Genomic DNA, 23,478 nt, shown 5'->3' with positions numbered 1-23,478 from the left:
ATTTATTGTACAAAGTGTCAGGAAGAAAAACCTCTCAAAGCTGCTGAAAGGATTATGATTGCACCGGAAGCCTTGTTTTTGAATGGTACATCAGAACGCTTTCAGACAATAAAAATAAATAAATAAGCAAACAAGAGAAAGGAAGTCTAGCATTCAGCTTGGGGAGATATTTCAGTTGCTGTATAATGATAATGATGGACTTTGCTCTTGTGAACGACAGCTTGGAACCAGAGGGAACAGAGGAGGTAACAAAAACCTCCACTGCTAAAGCTCACTAAATGAACTCTAATTAGTTTACTCTGTACAAAAACACTCTTTTGGTTTGCTGCTGGTTCCTTGAGTCTCACTTTGAGGCTCATCAGTTTGTACAGATTAAACAAATGAGAGGTACCTTGTCCAGTGAGCGTAAACTGCGGCGGATTTCCCAGGTCAACCAGCTGCGATTCTCGTGTTTGTGGACCATACACACACTAGAATGAGGCGAATTTCCCAAAAAACATAACCACACCTTTGAAGAGCAAATCCTGTGCCACTACATAAAGTAACTGTTATCAATACTGACCCAGGTGGACAGAGAAGTGTACATCCCTCTCATCATCGCTGCTGGGGGAGGTGGCCGGGGATACAGCAGCCAATCAGAGACCCAGCAGGAGCAAATGGACTATGACCCTAGCCAACCTGGACGCAATGGGAAGTCACACGCTGCAGGTATGCTACACACAGCTTTGATGTAAGTGTTGGTTGTATTTGTATGTATCACAGCTTTGTTCCCCTGTGGGAAAGTGCACTCTTTGTGACTGCAGTTATGTGTGTGTGTGAGTTACAGAGCTGGGTACAGGGAGAGACAATCTACTGTGTGAGTTTGAGTTATAGAGAACAAGATAAAAATGGTTGAAATAATGAGAGTAGATGAGTAATGCAGTGTGTATGGCTTATCTTTCCTCGCTCTAGGATGAGCCAGGCTGTGTCTGTTCTGTTTTCTTCTGCGTGCATGCAAAATAATAAAGTTTACAATTGGGCTTCGACAGTGGAAGTGTTTATTTGCATGTCTGCCCGTCCTCGGAAACACACCAGTTTATCCTGAAGGTGTTTACTTCCCACCTCTGTGTGCCAGCATCTGTGTTATAACAAAAACAAACCGGCGCGGCCCTCCTCACGACTCGCCTCCGAGTTTGCTGGGCAGAACCGCACGCTCCGCTCTGCTGGTGTAACGTCACATCCACACTCGCTGCAGGTTTCATTAATCATGTGCTTCAAGGAGCAGCCGAAAAGCATATAAGGTATTGATTTTTACATCTTCTCAAAGCCCAAGGTTTCAGTTGGAGGAAACTCTGTGAATAAAAAAATGAAATGTTAGCTGTGTGTGGAGGCTGCTGGGACGCTGGGATTTTGGGGTTGGTTTTTTGTACCTCAGGTTTTGGGGGAAAAATTAAAAATAAAATTGTCTGTTGTCAGCTGTTATAACTAATGGGTTAGTGATTGCTGTGTATGTACATACTGTATGCCGATTGGCCAACATTTAAGCCACCTGCATAATTATATCCTCCCTCTAGTGCTCGCATTAGCTCTGATTCTTTGGCATATAGACATGCGACCTCTGCGGGTATCCTGACTCATAAAGTCCAGACTGTCTTTCGAGTCCTTTGGATTGCAGGCTAGGGCCATAAACTGGAATCCAGTATATGAAACCAATGCAGAACTGCCATAAACTGGCACTTTTTCTAATGGCCAGCAGGGGGTGTCTCCTTTGGTTGCAAATTGCAACTTTTATCTGCTTCCTTGTCACAAATGATTCCTACAGAACATTTGATTCCTGATGCGGCCCAGAATTGAACCAGCAACCTTTGCTTCCCAAATAAAAGGTGTTTAATTTGCTACACCGCAAAGAAAACGCTTTATTGTACATATAAACTACACGATCAAAGTCAAAGGAGCTTGCAAAGAAAAGCGTCTGGACTTCTTTAAGTTGCTTGAAGACGTTTCACCTCTCATCCGAGAAGCTTCTTCAGTTCTAAGGTCTTCTCGGATGAGAGGTGAAACGTCTTCAAGCAACTTAAAGAAGTCCAGACGCTTTTCTTTGCAAGCTCCTTTGACTACGATGACCTGGATGACTGAGAACCTTCACAGACATACACGATCAAAGCTCTTAACTTTTATATTTTAAAGACGCCCATGTAACCATTGAATTGTCATCACCTTTAAGAAATACCTGAAATAATAATAGTAGTGCTTGAATAAACTATATGATGGCTAGACAACCTTGTGCATTTCTGCTGAGTTACTAAAGTCTATACGCGTGTGTAATACACAGAATAATATTATAATCTGTGATATTTTGGAGGGTTTTGCATTTACTTAATATGATCGCAACTTCCCAGTATCACCCTTAGCAAAACTGAGTTTGACACCACTGCTTTGGGGCATGGCTAGTTAAGTATGATCTTGCTGTGTCCGTGGTTTTGCAGTCAAATCTACCTGTTAAATAATGTGTCAAAATGCTCATGTTAACTAGAGTTACTTCACAGTGGTTTCTCTTGTTTGTGGGACCCTGGTAGATCTGTCGTGTTACAACTGAATCTTGGAGAATTTTGGGATCTGCTGAAGTTGGAGTCAGGGTCAACGCCTTGGGCAGTTTTTGTGATGCAATATCCTGCTGGCAAAAGCAGCTGATCTCGTTAGCTGCCAATGCAAGATTTGGGTTGCACGTGTCAAACTAACATCCATGACTCAAGGTGTCCTAGCAGAACGCTGCACTGTAACGAGATGATCAATGCTACTCGCTTCACTTGTCAGTGGTTTTAGTTTTGTGGCTGATCAATGTATCCGTCTCTACTTGGTATGCATCTTGTCTTCTTTGCCTGTAGACATGCAAAAGTACTTTAATATCATTTGTCTCTTCCACAAACTCAGTCTTATTCACTACATGTCACTTCTACACGCGCTGCACTTTCTCCCTGTCATTATCAAATGTGTGTTATGTTTGGCGACAGGTGGAGGAGGAGGTTGGAATGACAGCGCTCCTGTCAGCCAGGGCGGCAAACCACTGGTGCTCGGGGGACAGGGAGGGCAAGCCTGTCAAAAGTTCTGGCAGACCCGTGGCGGCTTTGGAGGTGGCGGAGGTGGCTGTATGTCCGGCGGCGGTGGCGGAGGCTACAGAGGTCAGTTTGAGAAGATTTCACAGAAAAAAAGTTTTAATAAATAAATTGCCTTGAGCTGTCAGGTACGAGCCAAATGTGAATCTTGTAGGGCCATCTGTGTTTTTATAGTGACTGTGACAGGATGGCAGAGTTCATACAGATCAGGGATCAGACCCAATCCCAGAGACAGCTGCATGTCCTCTTCCTCTTACTGCTCAATCGACTGCAAATTGATCTGGATCAGAGTTTCCTCATATATAATATATATGTAGCATATGTATCGTCTTGTATTAAGTATAGTTTTTAAAGCACTTTAAGCTGATATTTAAAAATTCAGAGGAAGTCTGACTAACAGAAAACCTTTGTTTTTGTCCCATCCTTTAGTTTTTATATGGATGATATTCAAAATGTGTTGATTGCAATGATTTCTTTGCCTCCTGTGTTTTCCAGGTGGTAACACCTCCGCAGATAACAACCCTAAACATGATGGTGAGGATGGCTCGTCCTTCTTCAAGGGAGAACCCTTCATCCACCCCCTTAAAGGTAATGCCAGGTGATTCACATACAGCCAGGCTAGTCAGTAGTCAGCACCTATCATCAGCATATTAGCATGCAGCATTTGATGCCTTTGTAGTGTCTGTAGGTGAGAGTTAATGTGTTTGTACTTCACAGAACGATGAGAAAACTGTTTTTGCAATTGACATTTTAAATTAGTTTTTTTTCATGGTACATTGAGATTGCTTTCAGCAGAATAAGCAGAAGAATCTTGTAGAGGTGTGTAGAGCAAGAGGAGATCGGGATGCTTCACTCAGCGAAATTAAAAAAAAAAAAAGGTGCCTCTAAAAAATAACACTGCAGATGTGGACAGCTGTTCCATAAAGGGACACTCTGGAGCATTCACTTTAAACAAAACATATTGTTTTATTGATTAACGTGCCTCCAGATGGAGACAATAAACCGATCTGTAAATTAATCTGGTTGAAACCTGTTGATCCATCACTGCTAGATTTTTCTTGTTTTTTTGAACCTGGTATGAAGTGAAGTACAGCCTGACTGTATAAACATTAGGGGTGCAACAATACTAGTATCGATATTGAACCGTTCGATACAGTGCTTTCGGTTCGGTACACATATGTATGAACAATACAAAATTTTTAATTTATTTTATCAACTTTCCTTCTGACGATGCTGTCTGTGTTGAGCGCTCAGTGGATCTGCGTTCGACTACTCCGCCTAGGCTCGACAGTGCAGCCTAGGCGGAGTAGTCGAACGCAGATTCACTGAGCCAGGGCAAGCTAGCTAGACAGAAGTTAAGCTCTTCTTGCAACATGGCAAATTGAACCTCCCCCACCCTAATTCAGATCTGGCGTTTGGAACTATTTTGGTTTTCATGTGAGTATGACCCTGAAGGTAAGCGCGTCATGGACAAAAGTAAAACAGTATGTCGGATGTGCCATGCAATGCTCAATTACATTGGTGGGAACTAGTGTGTTAGCGCAGTTAGCTCGTTAACACGCATGGGGCATCTGTGGTAGCTCGTTAACGGAGATTTGCCGTGTTGTGGCGTTAACGTCATTTCAACGAGATTAACGCTGACAGCAATAGTGGGAACACAACGAATATGACTGCACATTTACTCCGATATCATTCTAGTGCAAAGACAAGTGTAAGCAGACAAAAACAACAAGCACGGATGCTACAAACTGTACCCGAGTTATTTAGCCAGCCGTTAGCACATGAGTCTCCTCATGGGGACCTGATATGTTTAATATGCTGCTGAGAATATACCCCAGAAGAAGCGTATAGTATAGCTTTTATTTTGGAAAGAGCCATTTCTCTGTAATAAACTCTCTTTTCCAAACATGAGTGATTTCTGGATCAGATAGATTTTTTTTTTTTATTACTTTGTTGTTTCAGCAACATTAAATTTAAAAACTGTACTTTTGAGTTAAAATATATATTTATAATTTTAATAAATGACAAATTAAAAAGGCATGAACATTTTTTTTGTATCGAAAAAATATGAATGAAATGTATGAAAAAATATGACACCAAAGTATCAAACCGAACCGTGAATTTTGTGTATCGTGGCACCCCTAATAAACATCTATACATGTGTATACATCACCCAAGACTTTATCTTTGCTCAGTTTTATAGAGATATACGCCATTTATGTGTTTGTTGGGCAGCTGAGGCATCTGCGGAAAAGTCTTTGCTAAAAGGGGGGGAAAAGGTAAATAGAAACACCGTGTACTGCATTAATGACATGTTTTCCTGAAGAGGAACAATACATGATTGCTTTTGCACCACAAAAGATATGCAGTCCAAAGTGCCGGAAACCACCTTAGTGTGAAGTCTGAGTGACAGCATCACTTTGTGTCTCAATGGAGATTCAAGATTCTGGCACATTTTAAAACCAAGTGTTAATAAGGGTGCGTTTCCCATTTAGAAAAAAAAAAAAAAAGGTTTTGACTCAGATTCATCTATTTCTTTTGCAGAAATGTCACTTGTGACAATGGTGCGTCTCAATTTGTCAAAACCTTTCAAGGAAATCAAGGAAATTAATTTCCTTAATAAAAAAGCTAAATTTTGTTTCATTAAACTGCACAGAAAACATCAGTTTTAAAACCAAAAATCTGTCGTTTTCAGTCTTCTGTATTTCTAACTCTGGCTTTGTAAGTACAGAAGGAAATTTCAGCAAAATTCCAAATTGTAATGCACCATTAGAGACGTAATCCAGCGCACATCAGCTGCTCTCAGAATCAACCCTTATGGCTCAGCTGATAGGCTTTTATATATCCAGTTTGCACTAGACCAGCGGTCCCCAGCCTTTTTTGCTCCACGGACCGGTTTAATGGCAGACAATATTTTCACAGACCGGCCTTTAAAATGTGGAGGATAAATACAACAAAACAAAATGATACGACCACGACAAAAACTGTGGTATTTTGTAAATATAATAATAAACACAAATTCACTGTGTAACTGTGTAACTTTATTAGCAGCGTCCCCCTGAAATGCGCCTACAACGTTGAGAGTAACATCCTTCTCTCTGCTCCTTAATACTCTCTGGTCACTATGGTAACGCATAAATATTTCTTTCAAAATAAGATACACAACTACAACACGGGAAAAGACCCAGGGAAACCAAGTTAACGATAAAAACCCTGAAAACCATAAATTTCACACCCGAGCTTCAACTCTCGCGTCCCGGTACCAAACGACTTGTGGCCCTGTACCGCTCCTTGGCCCGGGGGTTGGGGACAGCTGCACTAGACTATTATGCAATTCACCTCTACACATTTATACTTCTTTCATGTTTGTACAGCAAACATTGTGGCTCTAAAAGTCAAATATCAAAATGCTACTTTGGATTTCTTTAAGTTTAGCTAAAGTGTTCTGACACTTTATAGCATATATATATATATATATATATATATATATATATATATATATATATATATATATATATATATACACCTAAGCTACAACTGAGTGTCCAAGAAAGGTTGCTGGAAGAATCCTCTAATCCTCATCATTTTGTCTGCATCTTCACATTTTGTTTCATATTTTGTCCTTCAGTGTCTACTTGCCACATTTTTCAGGATGTACCAGATAGCTATAGCTGCACTTTGGCAGTATTATAACAAATGAGATGTTACCCTATGTGACAGGTAATGCAATTAAACAGGCATTTATAGCCATCCATTCCTGAAACCACTGCAGCAGAAGTGTTGTATGGATTCACAGAGAGAAAGTGATGTAAATTGCTGTTACACAGTGAGGGGCGGTGAGGGAAACATCAGACTTCACTCTATCTTAATTAAAGTACCGTATTTCCCGGACTACAAAGCGCACCTGAATATTAGCCGCACAAGCTAAAATCAGGGGAAAATCCTGTTTTGTACATACATTAGCCGCACCTGACTAAAAGCCGCAGGTGTTTCAATATTGACTTATCATATGTAAGAGAATATGCACAAAGCGAATTGTCAGGAAAGAGATGGCTGTTTGGAGACACACCCCTTTTATTAATATTTTGAAAAACAAGTTATGGGTACATATTTGCACATGTAGTACATAACAGTAGCCTACAGCACACCAGAAAAATAGATTCGGACTACCTTTTAGGCTCAGGTGCAGAGACACGGCTTTAACAAGAAGAAAAGTCAGTCATTCACCACCATCTTCCTGCGCTCTAAAACCACCAAAGTCCTCTTCTCCAATGTCGGAAACGAACAGGCTCAGGATGGCTTCGTCATCCACTCTCAGCTTCTTTCCTTCGTTGTCATTTTCAAAACCAAAGAAATCCTCATTGTCATTGTCAGTGTCGGAGTCGAACACCCTCTGAAGGGCCGTGGCGGTGTCCTCCTCTCCATCATGCAGCAGTCCAGCCCTTCGAAATCCGTTGGTGATCGTGGATGTTTGCACACTTTTCCACGCTGTCAGAATCCACCGGTAGAGTTGAGCATAACTTGCTTTTCGCAAGTTTATCGCCGCTCGTCATCCACGACTCCCGCTGAACGCGTAGCGCTACTTTGAAGTTTGTTTTTCGCGCTACTTGTACGGCACTATGTTGCCTGGCGGATGGACATGTGACCAACATACCACTCTTGAACCCCGATCCTTCCGCCAGGCAACGTAGTGCCGTACAACAGCGGAACAAACAAAACAAATCGTCTTACGATATCACAAAAATCATGGACAATCCATAGAAAAGCCGCACCTGACTAAAAGCCGCAGGGTTCAAAGCTTGTGCAAAAAGTAGCGGCTTATAGCCCGACAATTACGGTAATTGTTTTATTATCTCTTGCCAACATCATGCACATGCAGACAGCAACTTCTCAAAATGGCTCCCAATCCATTTCCTGCTCCCTTTAAATACTCTAAAGACACACCTTCTTAATACACACTGGCCTATAAAAGAGCTGCAATTGAGGCAGGCTTCCTCTTTACTGGGAAAACAAGATGGCCACCACAAAGGTAACCTGCAACACTTTGTTACTTAAATGCTTTCCAACAATTGCAGCTGGGTAATCCCCCAAAAGGCATGAATTGTTATCAAAATACACAAATGGCTTATTGTAATATCTGTAATGTGATAACTAAAAAGAATATCATCCGAGTAAAGGTCAGGTTTAAGGGCATTGCTGTAAGTCGTAATCACAAATCTCTACGGCATCAATTTCCTTTGAGCTGCACTGGGAGATTCTTGAGCTCAAACAAAAACAGTGGGTAATGCAGGATCGCCCTGCTGTGTGCACTGACAGGCCTAAAAAGGATCAAAAATGATTTTGGTAATATTGACAGAGGCAACAGTTTGCAATACGGATTCCTAATCCACCGAATACGGCATACTGCTTCAAATCCTTTGTAATACAGATAGGGTTGCACAGCTGGCCACTAGATGCAGGGAGGCACCGAGGAGAGCGTGAATGTTATTAGAAGCCAGGAGTATATAAATGAGTCTCTGTCGATGCACCGGTGTGTAAGAGAGTGCCCGGTTTTTCATGAGTATGGTAAGAGACTAAGCAAATCATTATTCAAGAAGCTTTTGAGGAGAAAAATCACTCCTCTTTATCAGGATTCTTGTCTAGCGTTGATAGTGAAACAACTGCAGCACAGCACATAAAGGTATTTTTATTAGAATATTATATTATTAGAATCTAAGTCAGGTGTGCCAACAGGATGTCTTAGAAATGTTTGTAACAATAATCATCACCATCTTCACTTCACGAACATGAAGGAGCACTGAGCACGCCTGTGTCTAAAGAGCCACAACACGCCTTGATATTAGTATGCAGTCAGCAGCTGTTCTCGACACATTTGTATTCCTCCTCAGAGCCGTCTCTGTGTTTTTGGGTTAGATTTATGTATTTGTACGTATAAAGCTGATAACAGAATGATGAGAGAAAATAGATTCTACAGATGAATGCATTTGCTTTGCTTGCTAAACAGTACAGAATTTCACAACCAATAACTAATCTGTGCTGCACCGCCTTGTCCCTGCTTGCTGTAGTTCACAATCAAGAGAACTGGTTTCCCCAAATCTGAAATAAAATAAATAACGTTGTAAAAAATCTCTTTTAAAGGTCTTTGTGGCTATAAGCTTTCGGGCTATGGAGGGCAGAGAGGTTGCGGATTTTTCTTCTAGCCAGAAGATCTTTTTTTCTGATTATTCAAACCTCCATTCACAATCACTGAATTCATCTATTTTAGGCAAGGCTGGGCTGTAATGGAAATCTGCAAGCTCCCAGTTCCCCACGCAACAAAAGCTGCCTCTATAAACTGCTCTACAGCAGTTTGAACTGGCCAGATAGTAAATGCACGTAGATAAGAGTAATATGAATATGATCATTTTTCTGCAGAAAACCTTTTTAAATATATATAAATTTCTGGCTACCAAATTAGAGACAACAACTCAATCAATCAAACAAATGTATTTCCGTAGCGACAGCCGCCCACCAACGAGCACCAAGTTAACATAATGAGCTCTCGCTGGGTTAGCCTTAACGAAGTAATGTTAGTCTTTGCGGGTGTGTGTGTGTGTGTGTTTGGAGCATTTCCGCAACAAGCTGTTTCATTGACAGTCAAAGTGGATGGCTGTCTTTGAGCTGCTTAGATAAATTTAAACTTTCATCCTTAAAGCTCTCAAGTTCGACATTGAACTCGGGGTCAAAGTCAGAGGTCAGGTTTTCTGAAAATCTTCTGAAACTCAAGAAGGAAGTCACTGAGGATTTTGAAATTGTATTGATCTACTAAAAATTTAATACAAGTTTGAATCTCAGTGACCTTGACCTCAAGGCTTTGTGAACAGAAGAACTGGAGAAAGATGCAACCGTGTTTCATGTTATAAGATGTAAATACAAACAGAATAGAGCAATTTGGAAACTATTTAAACTATATGTTTAATTAAAAAGAACTAAAAATTGGGAAACTTGAAGGAATCATGAATGAGATATGACGCCTCATCCAATGTTTTTCAAATTTACACCATGATGTTCCAGACCCAATCAAATTTCTCTTTCAGTATTTGATGTTTACCTTTTAATATAAGCGTTATTTGATTTACAGGTCACCGTCTTCTGTTTTTATTTACCGCTTACACAGTCTCCTTTCTTTCTGTGAGTGAGGATACCATATGCTGGATCACGATGGCGTGGAGAGTGAAACCTTGGGAAGTTTTTCTTTCTTTTTTTTTTTTTTTTTTCATAGATCCTTTAATCAGGACTATTTCCTGTAAATTACATCAGGAGCGTTATTGAACTTTGGCTCATTTAACCAGAGAACATCCTACAGCCATCTAATCAAATCCTGTTCGCTTTAGAAACCTCTGCTCTGCCGTGTTTTTGTGTCTGTGTGTGTGCGTGGATGCCTACAGGTATGGAGGGGGATGGCGAGGTGATCATCAGCCCGGTGCAGAACTGCAGCCACTGTGAGAGCAATGAATGCCACGAGATAGACATAGACTCCACAATCTGCTTTTGTGATGAAGGCCTCACCCTGGCACCGGATGAAGTTTCCTGCATCAACGCCACAGGTATGACACAGGAGATAACAGTAGTGGAGCTCAAGTAATGAAGAACCACAGACTAATTCTATCTGTTCCATGCAAACGTATGAAATGATCTGAACACACAAATGAGCTGAATGTAATTTTACCTGTAATAGGCTGCGACTCGGAGAACAGATAATGAATTAATCCACAAAAGTAATTAAGCCTGGAAGGCTCTGTACTTTATTGAATCTTTATCAGGGAAAATGTTTTTTAATAGCGCTTCAATCATTCGTAATAATTATCAATACGTAGGATAAGCTAACCTCTCACTGAAAATGAATGTAACCATAGCAGTAATAGTCGTATGGATTCCTGTCCTGTCGTTTCACTGTTGGCGCTGCAGTCAGATAAAAGCTCTTTATTTCAGGATGTCAAGGATAAAAGGTTTCACCTTAGTACTGATGTGGTGACATTAGACTGTGGATTGTGAATGTGTTTCATAATGGGCTTAATGAGCCTTCATGGAGCTAGCTTTGCCCATTAGGCCCATCGACTAAAAATCAGCTTTCAGAAATGTCTGAAAACTGCGTTCTTCTTGGGTTAAACTCTAACAAGCCGGTGTAGACAAACCCCTACAGACCCAGAATTGCCTCTTCAATTATGATTTGTAATCTCAGGCAGATAACACGTTTATGAATGTAGATCTGAAATGAATTAATATGGCAGAGTGTCACTTTATAATTTCAAGCAAAATAACAGGGCTTTTACCGTCTCAATAATATCTTAATGACCTAGACTGTCTCCTCAACCGATGATTTGCAAATCTGTTCTTTATAATGACAAGCGGTAGATAATTCTGTGATGCTAGGTCGTAAAAAGGTCACAATCTCAATATGGTGTCTCTCGGTGTTCAGATTTGTTCCTCGGCTTAGACGAGCGAAACGATCTCCCCTCCGCACAGAAAAAAGGAATTGACATGCAGCGTCCGTCGCCGCTCCTAAGCTCTGTTGTGTCATCGCTTTCACATCATTAATTAAGTCTGGGATCAGTGTGGTGAAGTGAATGTTAATACTCCTCTGGGGGAAGATAACAACTGTATGACACCGTTGTTTCCCCTTGTCCTGCAGATGTGTCCCAGCAGCCTCCGCAGCCATCTCTCTCGCACCTGGCGCTGGGTCTGTCTGTGGGCACCTCGGCGCTCATTGCTGCCCTCCTGCTGGCTGTGTCCGGAGTCATGATAAGTAAGTGTTGACACATCTTTGTCAGCAACTAATATGAATTTGAAAGAATTATTTGGTATCGGCAACGGCCAAAATTATTCTGCTTGATAATTTACAGAATTTTTACAGTGAAAATTGACATGATCTGCAAAAGCCTGGATCAGCAAGTGTCTGCACTCGTTTTATTCTCATTGCACTTTTTCCTCCCTTCCTCAGCTTTGCAGCTGGGGTTTGTAGGTGGAGGAGGACACAACATAATTAATTTGAGACTAATTTCAGGAGGTGTATTCCTTTGTTCACTCATTCAGTACTTCCTGCTATACATAAAGTGTTTTGCTCTGTGATTTTTAACACTTTACTTGCCCAATCACTGAACAAGTTATACGCAGTCGTACCACAACGCAACATACTCTATTAAATATTACAGATTTTATTAGGAGATTGTGAGAGAGGGTTGGGGTTCCAGAAAACACTGGGACTCTGTGCAAAATGTGCATAAAAACAAACTGCAAATCTAATAAACCCAAATTTTATTTACAGTAGAACATACAAAGTTAATGGCAGCAACATGTCTTAAAAAGTTGCCACAGGGACATGTTTACCATGGTAACATCCCCTCTTCTTTTAACAACAGGCCATAAACATGTGGGAACTAAGGAGAGCAGCTGTTGGACATTTGGGAGAGAAATGTTCTCCCATTCTTTTGATAGAGAATTCTAGCTGTGCAATAGTCCTGTTCGTCTTTGTTGCATTTTTTTTTTATTTCATGATGATCCAAATGTTTTCAGGGGCTGCAGGAAAGCCAGTTCAGCAACTGGGCAATTGTGCTATAAACCCATGCTGTTGGAATAGATGCACTGTGCTGTTTAGCATTGTCTTGCTGAAATATTAAGGTCTTCCCTGATCAAGTCTGGATGGGAGCAGACTTGTGTTTTCCTCTCATTGATACCTTCAGCATTGGTTGTGCCTTTCCAGATGAGCAAGCTGCCAATTCCATAGGCACTAATGCACCCTAGTACTATTTGAGATGCACGGTTTGGTGAGCACTGATAATAAGCCATATTGTTCCTCCCTCTATAGTGTCTAAGCCTGAGGTTGGCACCTCAAGTCAGCAAGCCACAGGGTTGTACGCCATGAATTTGTTCTCACTACATGGTGGATACGGTTCAGAGGTTCACGGATACAAGCTTAAAGCCAAATGTAAACCCGACATGATTTCTTTTTTCATTTGAGATGTTTTTATGATCACCCTTTTTTCTTGTTTGTTATACATTTTGAAAAAAACACATTTTCACTCTGCATGAAACTTCTCCAGTGGTCCCTGGCCCATCTTAAATGGCCCTTAGCAGGCTGTTTCCAGAATGGGAGGTGAGCCTCGTAGCCATCACAAATATCCCTCTGCACGCCTGCTTTCAGACTATTACCGCCAGACATGCAGTATACGCTCATTGAGCCATCACTTGCAGGCTGACGCATATTTTCAGACTCCCACCTACACTTTTGAACGCACATTAGTGGACGAGGCAGGGGCAGACGAGGTGTGGGACAACCTCTCTGATGAACGAAACACGCTAATGATGGATGGCTGCTTAGCCAGCAGCTGACAGCACTCGTACATTAGACAGCACTTGGTAAATAAATAACTCCCCTACACACACATAAGCACACACACAAATGATTGTCCCTGAAGCTACTATGTTCACAGTCCAGGTTGAGGCTTCTAGCACTAAAAAGTGTGAAGTTTGCTGTGTGTGGGTGTGTGAGAGAGAAACAAAGAGCTGAGTTTTCATACTTCATGCTGTTCTCTATGAGGTGCATGCATTTGCAATATTGAGGGAAAAGATGTGAGCTCTTTGGGTCTTACGCTTTGGGCCCATTGTTGTTTATGCACTTTATATGTGTTCATGTATCTAACAGGTGCACATGTACAGTGGTTGAAAAACTTTAAATCTGAAACATGCTCTTTGTGATATTTTGGACAAATCTCAGATCGGATGGAAAGGAATGGATGCTCAGGGACACAGTGGGCTTTATCTAAGTGACTGGTGCTGTACAGCTTTGTGTTCTTTGGAGACGTAATAACTGGAAAAGCTTTCCGCTTTGTGAGCTTTGGCTGCCAGTAGTAATTTTTTACAAAAAGGACTTATGTTTTGTTATTTATTTATTTTTTATTAATATTATTAATATGTCGATATCTCAGTAGTGGAACAAAACTGCTCTTTTATTTTCATGTCACCAGTGTATCGGCGTAAACACACAGAGCTGCAGTCCATTCAGCTGGAGCTGCAGAGTCCAGACTGCAAGCTCAGTAAGCTGCGGGCCTCCACCATCATGACAGACTACAACCCCAACTACTGCTTTGCTGGCAAAACGGCCTCGGTCAACGACCTGAAGGAAGTGCCAAGGCGAAACATTTCTCTCACCAGGTAAAAGATTCAAGTAATCTCATTACTGTGGGGCAGGGATGGACTGATGTGCAATTACTGAAGATGTCAGTCCTACAAAATAGTTGTGGAAATCCACTTATGTTAGACTCAAAAATGCAGAATGGCGTGAGAGGAAACAACATTAGTAGTGTGACGTCTCACGGTGTTCACCGCTTCTGAAAAATCATTTTTTTCCAGAATGATCTTGTCTCTGTGTTTATAGTTCGCCAGTTCATCATTTGAGGTTTTTAAACATTTGAAATCATTAATAGTTTTCTCTTTTTTTTTACTTTCATGACACATCTATTTCATCTAGTTATGCGAGAGTCATGTCAACTGAAACAACTTTTTAAAAAAAGGGGAAAAAATGGAAACTATAAATATTTTCATTTTAAAATTCACTGCTGCAACAGGTTAAAGAGTTATTTTTCTTTGTGGGCTGAAAAGCTGTCAGACCACTAAATTAGAATACTGACTAGCATCTCAACCACCGTGTTTGAAAGAAGTCACTCTTTTTGATTTACTACATGACTCCCACTCGTTTACCTCGTGCTTAGCTCCTCGGGTAATCGATGTTTGGACAAAAGGTTTATTTAGGATGTCTTTCTGCTGCCTTGTTCAAGCGTCTTTAGTTTAGAGGTGTCAGCACTGTTCTTGTTTAAATCGTTCTCTCTAAAACTAGTTATGTGTTTGTTTGTTTGCAGGGGTCTAGGTCACGGTGCTTTTGGTGAGGTCTATGAAGGTCTTGCAGTGGGGATACCAGGTGAACCAAGTCCACTGCAAGTTGCAGTCAAGGTGAGTCATGACGCAAGAGTAATAGTGGGGTTACATGTGATGGATGTTTGTGCGGCGTTTCTCCGGCAATCACAGAGTTGAAGACTTGTTTTGAAACTCCGTTAAAAGCTTTGTAACAGAACGACTGTAACAGTTATTTTCTCTGCCCCACATTCAGCATCATTCAGCTCAAGATACAAAATATCATAAATACTGTATGCAACACTTATTACCACAGACTTTTTATAAAAGATGGATGTACCCATTGGGACACCACCAGCTGGTTTATAAAGCTCCATTCTAAAGCGACAATTTGTAGCATTATAGTTTGTTTTGGACCAAAACAAAGTATTTTTGGACGAGAGGGTGTCGTGCTAAATTGTCAGCTGACACAGTGAGCCTGGTAAGCAATATGCATTAATAGATGGTTGCATACTCATACACAGATTGCTGCTAATTAGCGCTAACAGACTAATGAAATATTAGAATTTCACTTGCCAAAGCTGGAGCACATTCTTCTTGGATGGTCTCTTAACCGCACAGTGAGCCATATTATTTGTGTGATAATTGCATTAAAAATGCTCCATAAGGCACCAACGGCACAAACGCAGTCGAGAGGTCCAGTTCAATGACTCCAATTAGCTGAGGTGAAGCCTAGCAAACTGCTAGTGGCTTAATCAGAACCCGCTTGTCACTCACAATGTCCAGGCCACTAATAATTCCAACCTTTAGCCTTTATACAGATAAAACAGGTTTGTTATTTTAAAAAAGGAGTTCTCCCCAGGCGTCGTGATGGGAGGGAAGTGGCTCTAGAGACCAAAGCAGTTTTTGTGCCCGTCTGCAAAAAGTTTTTTTGAAGCCTTAAGTGCCACACAAAGAACTGCAATTTCATTTGAAGCCAATTACAGCTTGCTTATTACCATTTGTTGCACTGAGATTTGGTTTCCATTTAAACTAGACTCTTCCGGAAGTTTGTTCTGAGCAGGATGAATTGGACTTCCTCATGGAGGCTCTAATCATCAGGTAGGAGCTATTTAAGCATTAAGAAAATTCAGTCTGTCGTACAGCACCAGCAGAAATCTGACCTGTGTTTCTCTGCTGTGTCGCTGCAGCAAGTTCAACCACCAGAACATTGTGCGCTGTATAGGAGTAAGTCTGCAGGCTATGCCTCGGTTCATCCTGCTCGAGCTGATGGCTGGAGGGGACCTCAAGACGTTCCTGAGGGAGACCAGACCCCGGCTGGTGAGACACACTGCTGCTTGGCACTCAAGTGAACATATCACTTTATTCTCCTGAGACCCAGCCCCCAGTTTGGGATTGATTGGGCCTGATAACAGTAAAAACTAAACATCATCTGTGAACAGACAGTATTTTTTTAATAGTGGATGTGGGTTTATTTTAAAGGATAATACAAAAAGTTCATAATTGTTAACAAAGTCTAAAACATTTTATTGAGCAGAATGAAGCTCCTTTGTGAGGAATTGGGGTCTCAGGAGAGTAAGATGCACAAATGTACTACTGTATGCGTTAAGCGCCTAAATATCACATGACGCAGTGCATTGATTTGGTCTTATATTCATGCTGACCTGATGAAATCCAGCATTTATTCTCTTGTTTTAATCTCCAAACTGGCTCTGCAGCCACTTAACTCTAACATCGTTATCATGTCTCACTTTGGACTCCATATAAACTAAACACTTATGTGTACTGCTTGAAGTTTGACAGGGTAGCTAAGTCGAACACACCTAGCTATACATGATGACTGCAACGTCCAATAGTGAACGCTGCACTTGGTACCGCTCATCTAATACACATTTCTTCTACACTGAGTGAAAACGTAACACCTGTATACAACAAACAATGTCACAACAGCTGTAATTTCAGCGTCTGAAAGAAGAAAATCTTTTGTTGTAAGCTAGCTAGCGTCAGCATTGCCATTAGCTCTGCTGATGTAGCCTCACTTTACACTGTTGGCCAAAATTTCATTGATTTGTGCAAGTATTTTACTGTTTTTGGCAGTTATTAAAGTACAGCAACTGAGTACTTGTCAGTGTGAACACATTTCCAGACTAAAAAAAGCAATGGTAATTAAACTGTAGGCTCAGTTTTCTTTCCTTAGCTGACAGGAGTGGCACACAGCACGGTTTTCTGCTGTGGCCAATCTGCTTCAAGGTTTGACATGTTGTGTTTTCAGAGATTTACTTCTGCATCTTCTTCTACCTTGGTTGTGACAAATAGTTTTTGGAGAAGATTCTTGCTGTCCTATCAGCTCGAAGCAGTGTGCTCATTCTCCTCTGACCTCTGGCATCAACAAGACATTTTCACCTAGAGAACTGCAGCTCACTGGATATTTTCTCTTTTTCGGAGCAGTCTCTATAAACCCCAGAGACGGCTGTGAGGGTTAATCCCAGCAGATCAGCTGTTTCTGAAATACTCAGGCCAGCCCGTCTGCCACAACTAACGAACAAAGTGGCTAATGAGTAATTTATATAATCTCTCATTTTTGACAATCCATATGCCAATACAGATAAATCTGTGATGGGCAGTGTTGGTTAGTCTCTTTTGCTGTGTTATTAGAGGGTTTTTTTTTTACTGTGAGGTTGAACCAGAATGGTAAGTTTGTAGCAACGAGCTAAAGGGGGATTGTTATCATAAAATATAGTGCTCATTAACTCTTAAAGATACTATTCCTGATTCAGCCCCAGATTCAGTTTTTTGTTTTTTCTGTCTCTTCTCTGTTTAATCAGGATCAACCATCCAGCCTGACCATGGTGGACCTCCTCAACGTGGCCAGAGACATCGCTAAGGGCTGCCAGTATCTTGAGGAGAACCAGTTTATACACAGGTACCTCAGCAGATGGCTGCACATTTTGCATACACTTATGCAAAAACAAATTTGCGTTGGCAAAAATAAATGGAGCATATTATTATGAACGAATACAGTGAACTCAGTGGTTCTCTAGTCTCCCTAGCAAAACCGATCAGACTGACATATTCGGGGAGCTCATTCACTGAGGTCAGTACGGTATTTCACAATTTAAAAGAAAGTGTTTTCAGATCTACATCAAAATTTAATGTATCCCTCTTTTCCCCCGGCCACCAAGTTTCATGAAATTTGTCTTGGTGGGGTTTTTTTGCGTGATCTAGCTGACAGCCAAACAAACAGCACCTATCACAAACCCCCGCCTCGGCTTTTTGCCTTGGCAGATGAACAATATGCAGAACATATGGGTATGCATGCCACTGTATAAATATGGAATGCAAATGTGCATTCAAACAAACAGAGTTCCCTGCCTTCATCTAGCATCTACTCAGAATAATGAACTGACTGCATCTGTCCAAGCAGAACATATGGACTGAGTATGCCTTTTGCCTTCCCTGAGATAGCAGAAAGGACAAGTGATGAGTTTAGTATCGGAGCAGCCAGATGGGCTAGCCGGCTTGCCTTTTTACGCTCTGTATCCGAGGCGCAAGTCAAGAGTATGCCCCTTCTATGCTCATATTCGCAGTGGCTGGTGAACCATATGATGTGGCTAAAGAATTTTTAAAAGCCCTCTCTTGAACCCGACTTACAAAAATCTCCTTCGTGGACGCGCACGAGGAAAGTCAAGTACGTGTTAATACGAGAAAAGGTCAAAATAGATTCTGCAATCAAATCAGGACAATTAAAGCACATCCACCTTCCCTGAGATCTGCCTTTGACTTCCCAGGGATTGGCCAATGACAGACGAGGTCTATTAAACCTTGTTTGCCCCGCTGCGGTACAGTAAAGCTCCATCAATCCACCTAATGGCCGACTCTTCTCCAGAGCCTCGTGATCTTCTATTCAACCTGATTCTCTGCCTTTAAACCTGTATTAAAAGTCCCCCCCAACGCTGTCCTTGAGGCTAATTTCATTTTTATAGAAGCGTGTTTTCTTGGGGGTGAGTAAAGGGCATGTGAGTGAAGTAGGCTGCTACTCCAAAAACAGAAAGCAGCTTTCTCTCGGGGCTTACTGGGTTGGATGAAGAGCTGTTATGTTCACCAAGAGGTTAAATCACAGGGTTGATGTTATCTGAGAATGACTTACTCCAGCTTATGTGTGTTTCTCTGCTTATTTCCATTTTATGGCTAGTGGATGGTGCAGTGTTGCTCTTTGGTTATTTCATTTTACAAGCGGCCTGGCAATTGTAGCCACCTGAAAATTATCACTGTACTGAGGAGTTGGGCAGTTTCGTGCAACTGCAGGTGTTAAAATAGGCTAACGCGTATTGTTCTGGAAGTGCTGCTATGAAATGGGTCTTTAAGCTGCAGTGAAAATTTACTGTAAATAAGGTTCACATTATAAGGCCGGTTAATAATATTTTAACAACAGTCTCCTCTCATATCGCTGTGCTGCACGTACAACACATCTGTGTCTTTCCCTTAAGCTTTTAGACCACAGTCTGTCACAGCAGTATGCTGCAGTTCAAGACTCTTCCTCGCCTACAAGCAAAAGCAAATCATTTCCATGAATTCTTCCAAGCCATTAAACACAGCAAGTTGGATTTAGTAATAGCACCTCACGACTCTGTGTGTGCACGTGTGTGTGCACGTGCACTCTCGCCCGCTGATTAGAGTCGCGCTACGGTAGAAATTATGCAGCTTTCCTGAAGCGGCTTAGATGACCTTAAATGGATTAATTGTTTCACCTCTTGTTCCTGAAAAAGAAAATGGAGGAAGTTTCTCTTCTCTGTTTTTTATAACCGAGTTTATAGACACTGACACTTATTTAACTACTTTAATATAAAGTTTAAAAGAAACTTGGAGAAAGTGGAACTGATGTCCTAGAGAGGATTTTATTGTTTCTCATACTAACGCGATGAAATACTTTTATAATGTTAGCTTACATCTCTTGCGGTGGACTAAAGTGGGGCAGCTGTGTACAGTGGTTAAAAAGCCCTCCGTTTAAATCAGTCTGAACCATTACTTCATCCTCATTGTGTCATTTCTCATCTGAGCTTGGAGGCCAAACATCAAAACATGTGTGTGCGTTTGTGTCTACACACAGAGCTCGGTGCTGTGTGTTTCTATCGCTGGTGGTTTCCAGCCGTATCCTGTCTCGTGATCTAGTCTGAGATCAGCGCCGCCACATGATGTTATTCTGATGCTAAAGTCTGGCTGTTTATTGGCCTTTGGTGCTCGCTTGTCTGCAGTGTGCAGACGAGCAGTGAGCTACGTCACTTCTTAAGATGTTGAGAAAGTTAGATGCCTGGGGAGCAGAGAAAAGTGTGTGAGCTCGGCTCCTTTTTCCCCAGACAGCAGTACAGCACGCCGTGAGAACTACTGTATTTTTGCTCAAAGAATAACCGGCCCAGAACAGTGCAAATATGAATTTTCTCCTCTAACCCACTCAGCCTGCACATACATTTCAATCTTTTCTTTGGATCCACCATGTGGGCAGAGTCATAGGAAACTATACACTTTGCCAGCTTGCCCGGAGCAGCTTGGTAGTTACAGTGAACTTCAGATCCAACAGGGAGCATCTGTAGGTGTTTCATACATGGAGATGTTATAGATGCAAATGTATGAAAACCTCTGAGCAGAGCTTTGCGAGCATCAGTATTCACCTTGTCGTGCTGTATAATTCAGGCTTAAGCTATTTTCACAAATGTACAATACAGTGGGACTGGATATGAAACAGTCTATAACCTGCCAGTACCCCAAGCACAAAGTCTGTATATTGAGTGATGAATTCACAATGGGTCAGGCAGCACCTGCGTTGAAACCACAGAGAATTTCAGCAGTGAGAACTGTGTAAAGCGTCCTGCTGTGTGTTAGATGTGAGAAAGCTATCCTCACCTGATCCTCCTGAAGTTCGTGGGTAAAGATTTCTAATAGCATGAGTCCATGCATGTGTGCAACATAACCTGAAAGTGTTTTTTTTCTGTTCTTCCAGGGACATTGCAGCACGGAATTGCCTTCTGACCTGCAAAGGACCGGGACGAGTGGCTAAGATCGGAGATTTTGGGATGGCTCGAGACATTTACAGGTACAATACTAACGCAGCTCAGTGGCAGCGGGCAAGAACACTCTGGTCCAGTTGGCTAGCTATAGCTGAACTGGAATCCAGATAAAGTCCAAAGGGATGCAGCTCACACCAAACAGAGAGAAACAAACATGTGGCAGAATACTTTTCTTTTACACAGTCCACGACTCTGACCTAATGGCAAGTAAAATCAGAGAGTAGGATGACCGGAAGGCCTAAGCAGCAATCATTGGATTTTAACCTAGTACCACTTGTCACAGCTTTGCTTCTATCAGGTGACAGGACTGGAAGGAAGTCGTGTAGCTTTTTTCAGAAAATCATTGGGGTGGCTGTAGCTCAGGTGGCAGAGCAGGTCAGCCACTAATCAGAAGGTTGGTGGTTCGATCCCAGGCTGCATCCTCGCTGCATGCCAAATATCCTTGGGCAAGATACTAACCCAATGTTTGCCTACTGGTGGTGGTCAGAGGGCCCGGTGGCGCCTGTGTCCGGCAGCCTCGCCTCTGTCAGTGCTCCCCAGGGCAGCTGTGGCTACAATGTAGCTTGCTATCGCCAGTGTGTGAATGTCTGTGTGAATGGGTGAATGACTGAATGTAGTGTAAAGCGCTTTGGGGTTCTATGGACTAGAAAAGCGCTATACAAATGCAGGCCATTTACCATTTACCATTGAGCAGACTGGCCGCTGACTTCTCAGATGCCCGTTGCTCTTAGAAATAGGGATACGTTTGCTTGGAAAAGCAGTTGCTGCATGCCATTGGCAAATAGCAAGACTGTATGCACTGGTGGAGAAACCTCTTCTCGCTTACTGATATGTGCAATGCAGGTCATAGATGCATGAAAGTTTTTTCTTTCTTGTGTGACTATAACAAAAAAAGAGTTGAAACTGTTTTTGTCCTGGGCTTTTTACCCAGTAAATACTGCAGCTCAGCTGTTTTATCCTCTGTTATACTGTTGGACTGAAGCTTTCTTTTAATCTAGACCAGCTCCCCTTTAGTCATTGTTCTCATCCCCTTTTTTTTTAATATAGCTACCATTATTTCACGTGGCATCATTTAAATGAACGCACAATCCAGCAGGGAAATCTCCCAAGCCTTTCATCTGGTAAGAAATTAGAGCAAGGAAAATATGTCACAACATTCAGTTAGATCAGCGCAGCGCTTTTGAATCATGCGATGAAAAGTCACACGAGAGCAAAGTCACTCACAGAGCATCCGGAAAAAGCTGTTGCACAATATCCCCGGGGAGCCACTTTAGGAACACTTGATTTAATTGCTGATGTCAGTTTTTCAGGTGCCTCACTGCGATTTTGTTGTTATCTCTCAGCCTGAAGCTCTGGTGCAGGGGCTTTTTATTATTATTGTTATTGTGTTCGGAGAGAGGCGGGTTGTTTTGCACACATGGCTACCAGGCTGCTGGTGCGTTATTTTTGCCATTTCACGATGTGGCCATACTGCTATGTGACAAGCGACGTGGGGTTCTTTTGAGGCGATCACAGGGGGACAGGTGCCTCCAGTGAGGCACCAGGACATGGCTTAATGTCAGCTTTTTATATTCCGCTAGAGCCACAGGCATACTTGCACTTGCAGAATTTCACTCACACAGTCTTTCACGCATGCCTGCGCACCAGTGATGTGGTGGTAAATAAAAAGCTGGGTAGACAATAGCTGGCAGACAGCCGTCATCCTAAGGTGAACAGCTGCCAGTATGAAGAGAAATCTACTGTTTCGCCTTAAATGACCATATTTTCATAGGGTCTAATAACAGTAGCTGTATAGCACGACTCTAGGCTGTATTTATTAAAGTCAGCCTGGCGTGCACACATGCAGGCGCACAATAAAAGCAGAACAAAGACATCCAGCTCCGCAGACACAAACATTAGCCTCCACCATTGTGTCCTTAGGTGCATGCAACTATCTTACTTTCCATTCAGCACAGCCCGCTCCGTGCCTTTGTCTCTTACTGTTAGAGCAGTATTAGAGGGAAAAACTATCTTGCACACAGAGTCACACATAAACATAAAACACCTCCATTTGAGCTATAGATTTCCTGAGACTGTATTTAAGCCTCCCTAATCTGCAGCTCAGCTTTCAGTCAGTGTTGGAGGTGTTGGCAGGAGTAACAAATATGTCCATACACCCTGTGCTGAAAAGGAGGTTGATCTAGCGATAGCGGGATTATCAGTCTCGTGTTCTACATGTCCCTCAATCTTTCTCAGAATGATTCACCGTTCTCTAACAGCCTGACAACCGACAGGGCGGAAGAAAATTAGAGTTCGGTTCATCTGCATTTATTTGTTTCGGTTGCAGAGGTCATCAAGGGTGGACGCAGTATACGTTAAAAAAAAAAAAGAGGACATTTTAGGAGAATAAAAGGAGCTCCTGCAGCAGTTTGGTCTTACTGCATCTATTTACAGGGGCC

At 41.9% G+C, this 23,478-nt stretch overlaps 1 protein-coding gene across 4 annotated transcripts in view; it reads left to right on the top strand.

The window, feature by feature from the left end:
• The window catches only part of alk (ALK receptor tyrosine kinase), a 485,678-nt gene that overhangs the window by 454,344 nt on the left and 7,856 nt on the right, over window positions 1-23,478 (top strand). For all 4 annotated transcript variants that reach the window (XM_026152849.1, XM_026152846.1, XM_026152847.1 and 1 more), the window contains exons 15-25: window positions 567-708; window positions 2,991-3,158; window positions 3,588-3,680; window positions 10,520-10,678; window positions 11,764-11,877; window positions 14,096-14,282; window positions 14,987-15,077; window positions 16,015-16,079; window positions 16,169-16,298; window positions 17,804-17,901; window positions 20,974-21,066. In XM_026152849.1, the coding sequence (XP_026008634.1) occupies window positions 567-708; window positions 2,991-3,158; window positions 3,588-3,680; window positions 10,520-10,678; window positions 11,764-11,877; window positions 14,096-14,282; window positions 14,987-15,077; window positions 16,015-16,079; window positions 16,169-16,298; window positions 17,804-17,901; window positions 20,974-21,066 (1,340 nt within the window). The remainder of the gene's footprint in view (window positions 1-566; window positions 709-2,990; window positions 3,159-3,587; window positions 3,681-10,519; window positions 10,679-11,763; window positions 11,878-14,095; window positions 14,283-14,986; window positions 15,078-16,014; window positions 16,080-16,168; window positions 16,299-17,803; window positions 17,902-20,973; window positions 21,067-23,478) is intronic.

Source organism: Astatotilapia calliptera, chromosome 19 (assembly GCF_900246225.1).
Source record: "Astatotilapia calliptera chromosome 19, fAstCal1.2, whole genome shotgun sequence".
Classification (NCBI taxonomy): Eukaryota; Metazoa; Chordata; class Actinopteri; order Cichliformes; family Cichlidae; genus Astatotilapia; species Astatotilapia calliptera.
This window is presented reverse-complemented; position numbering and strand designations above follow the sequence as displayed.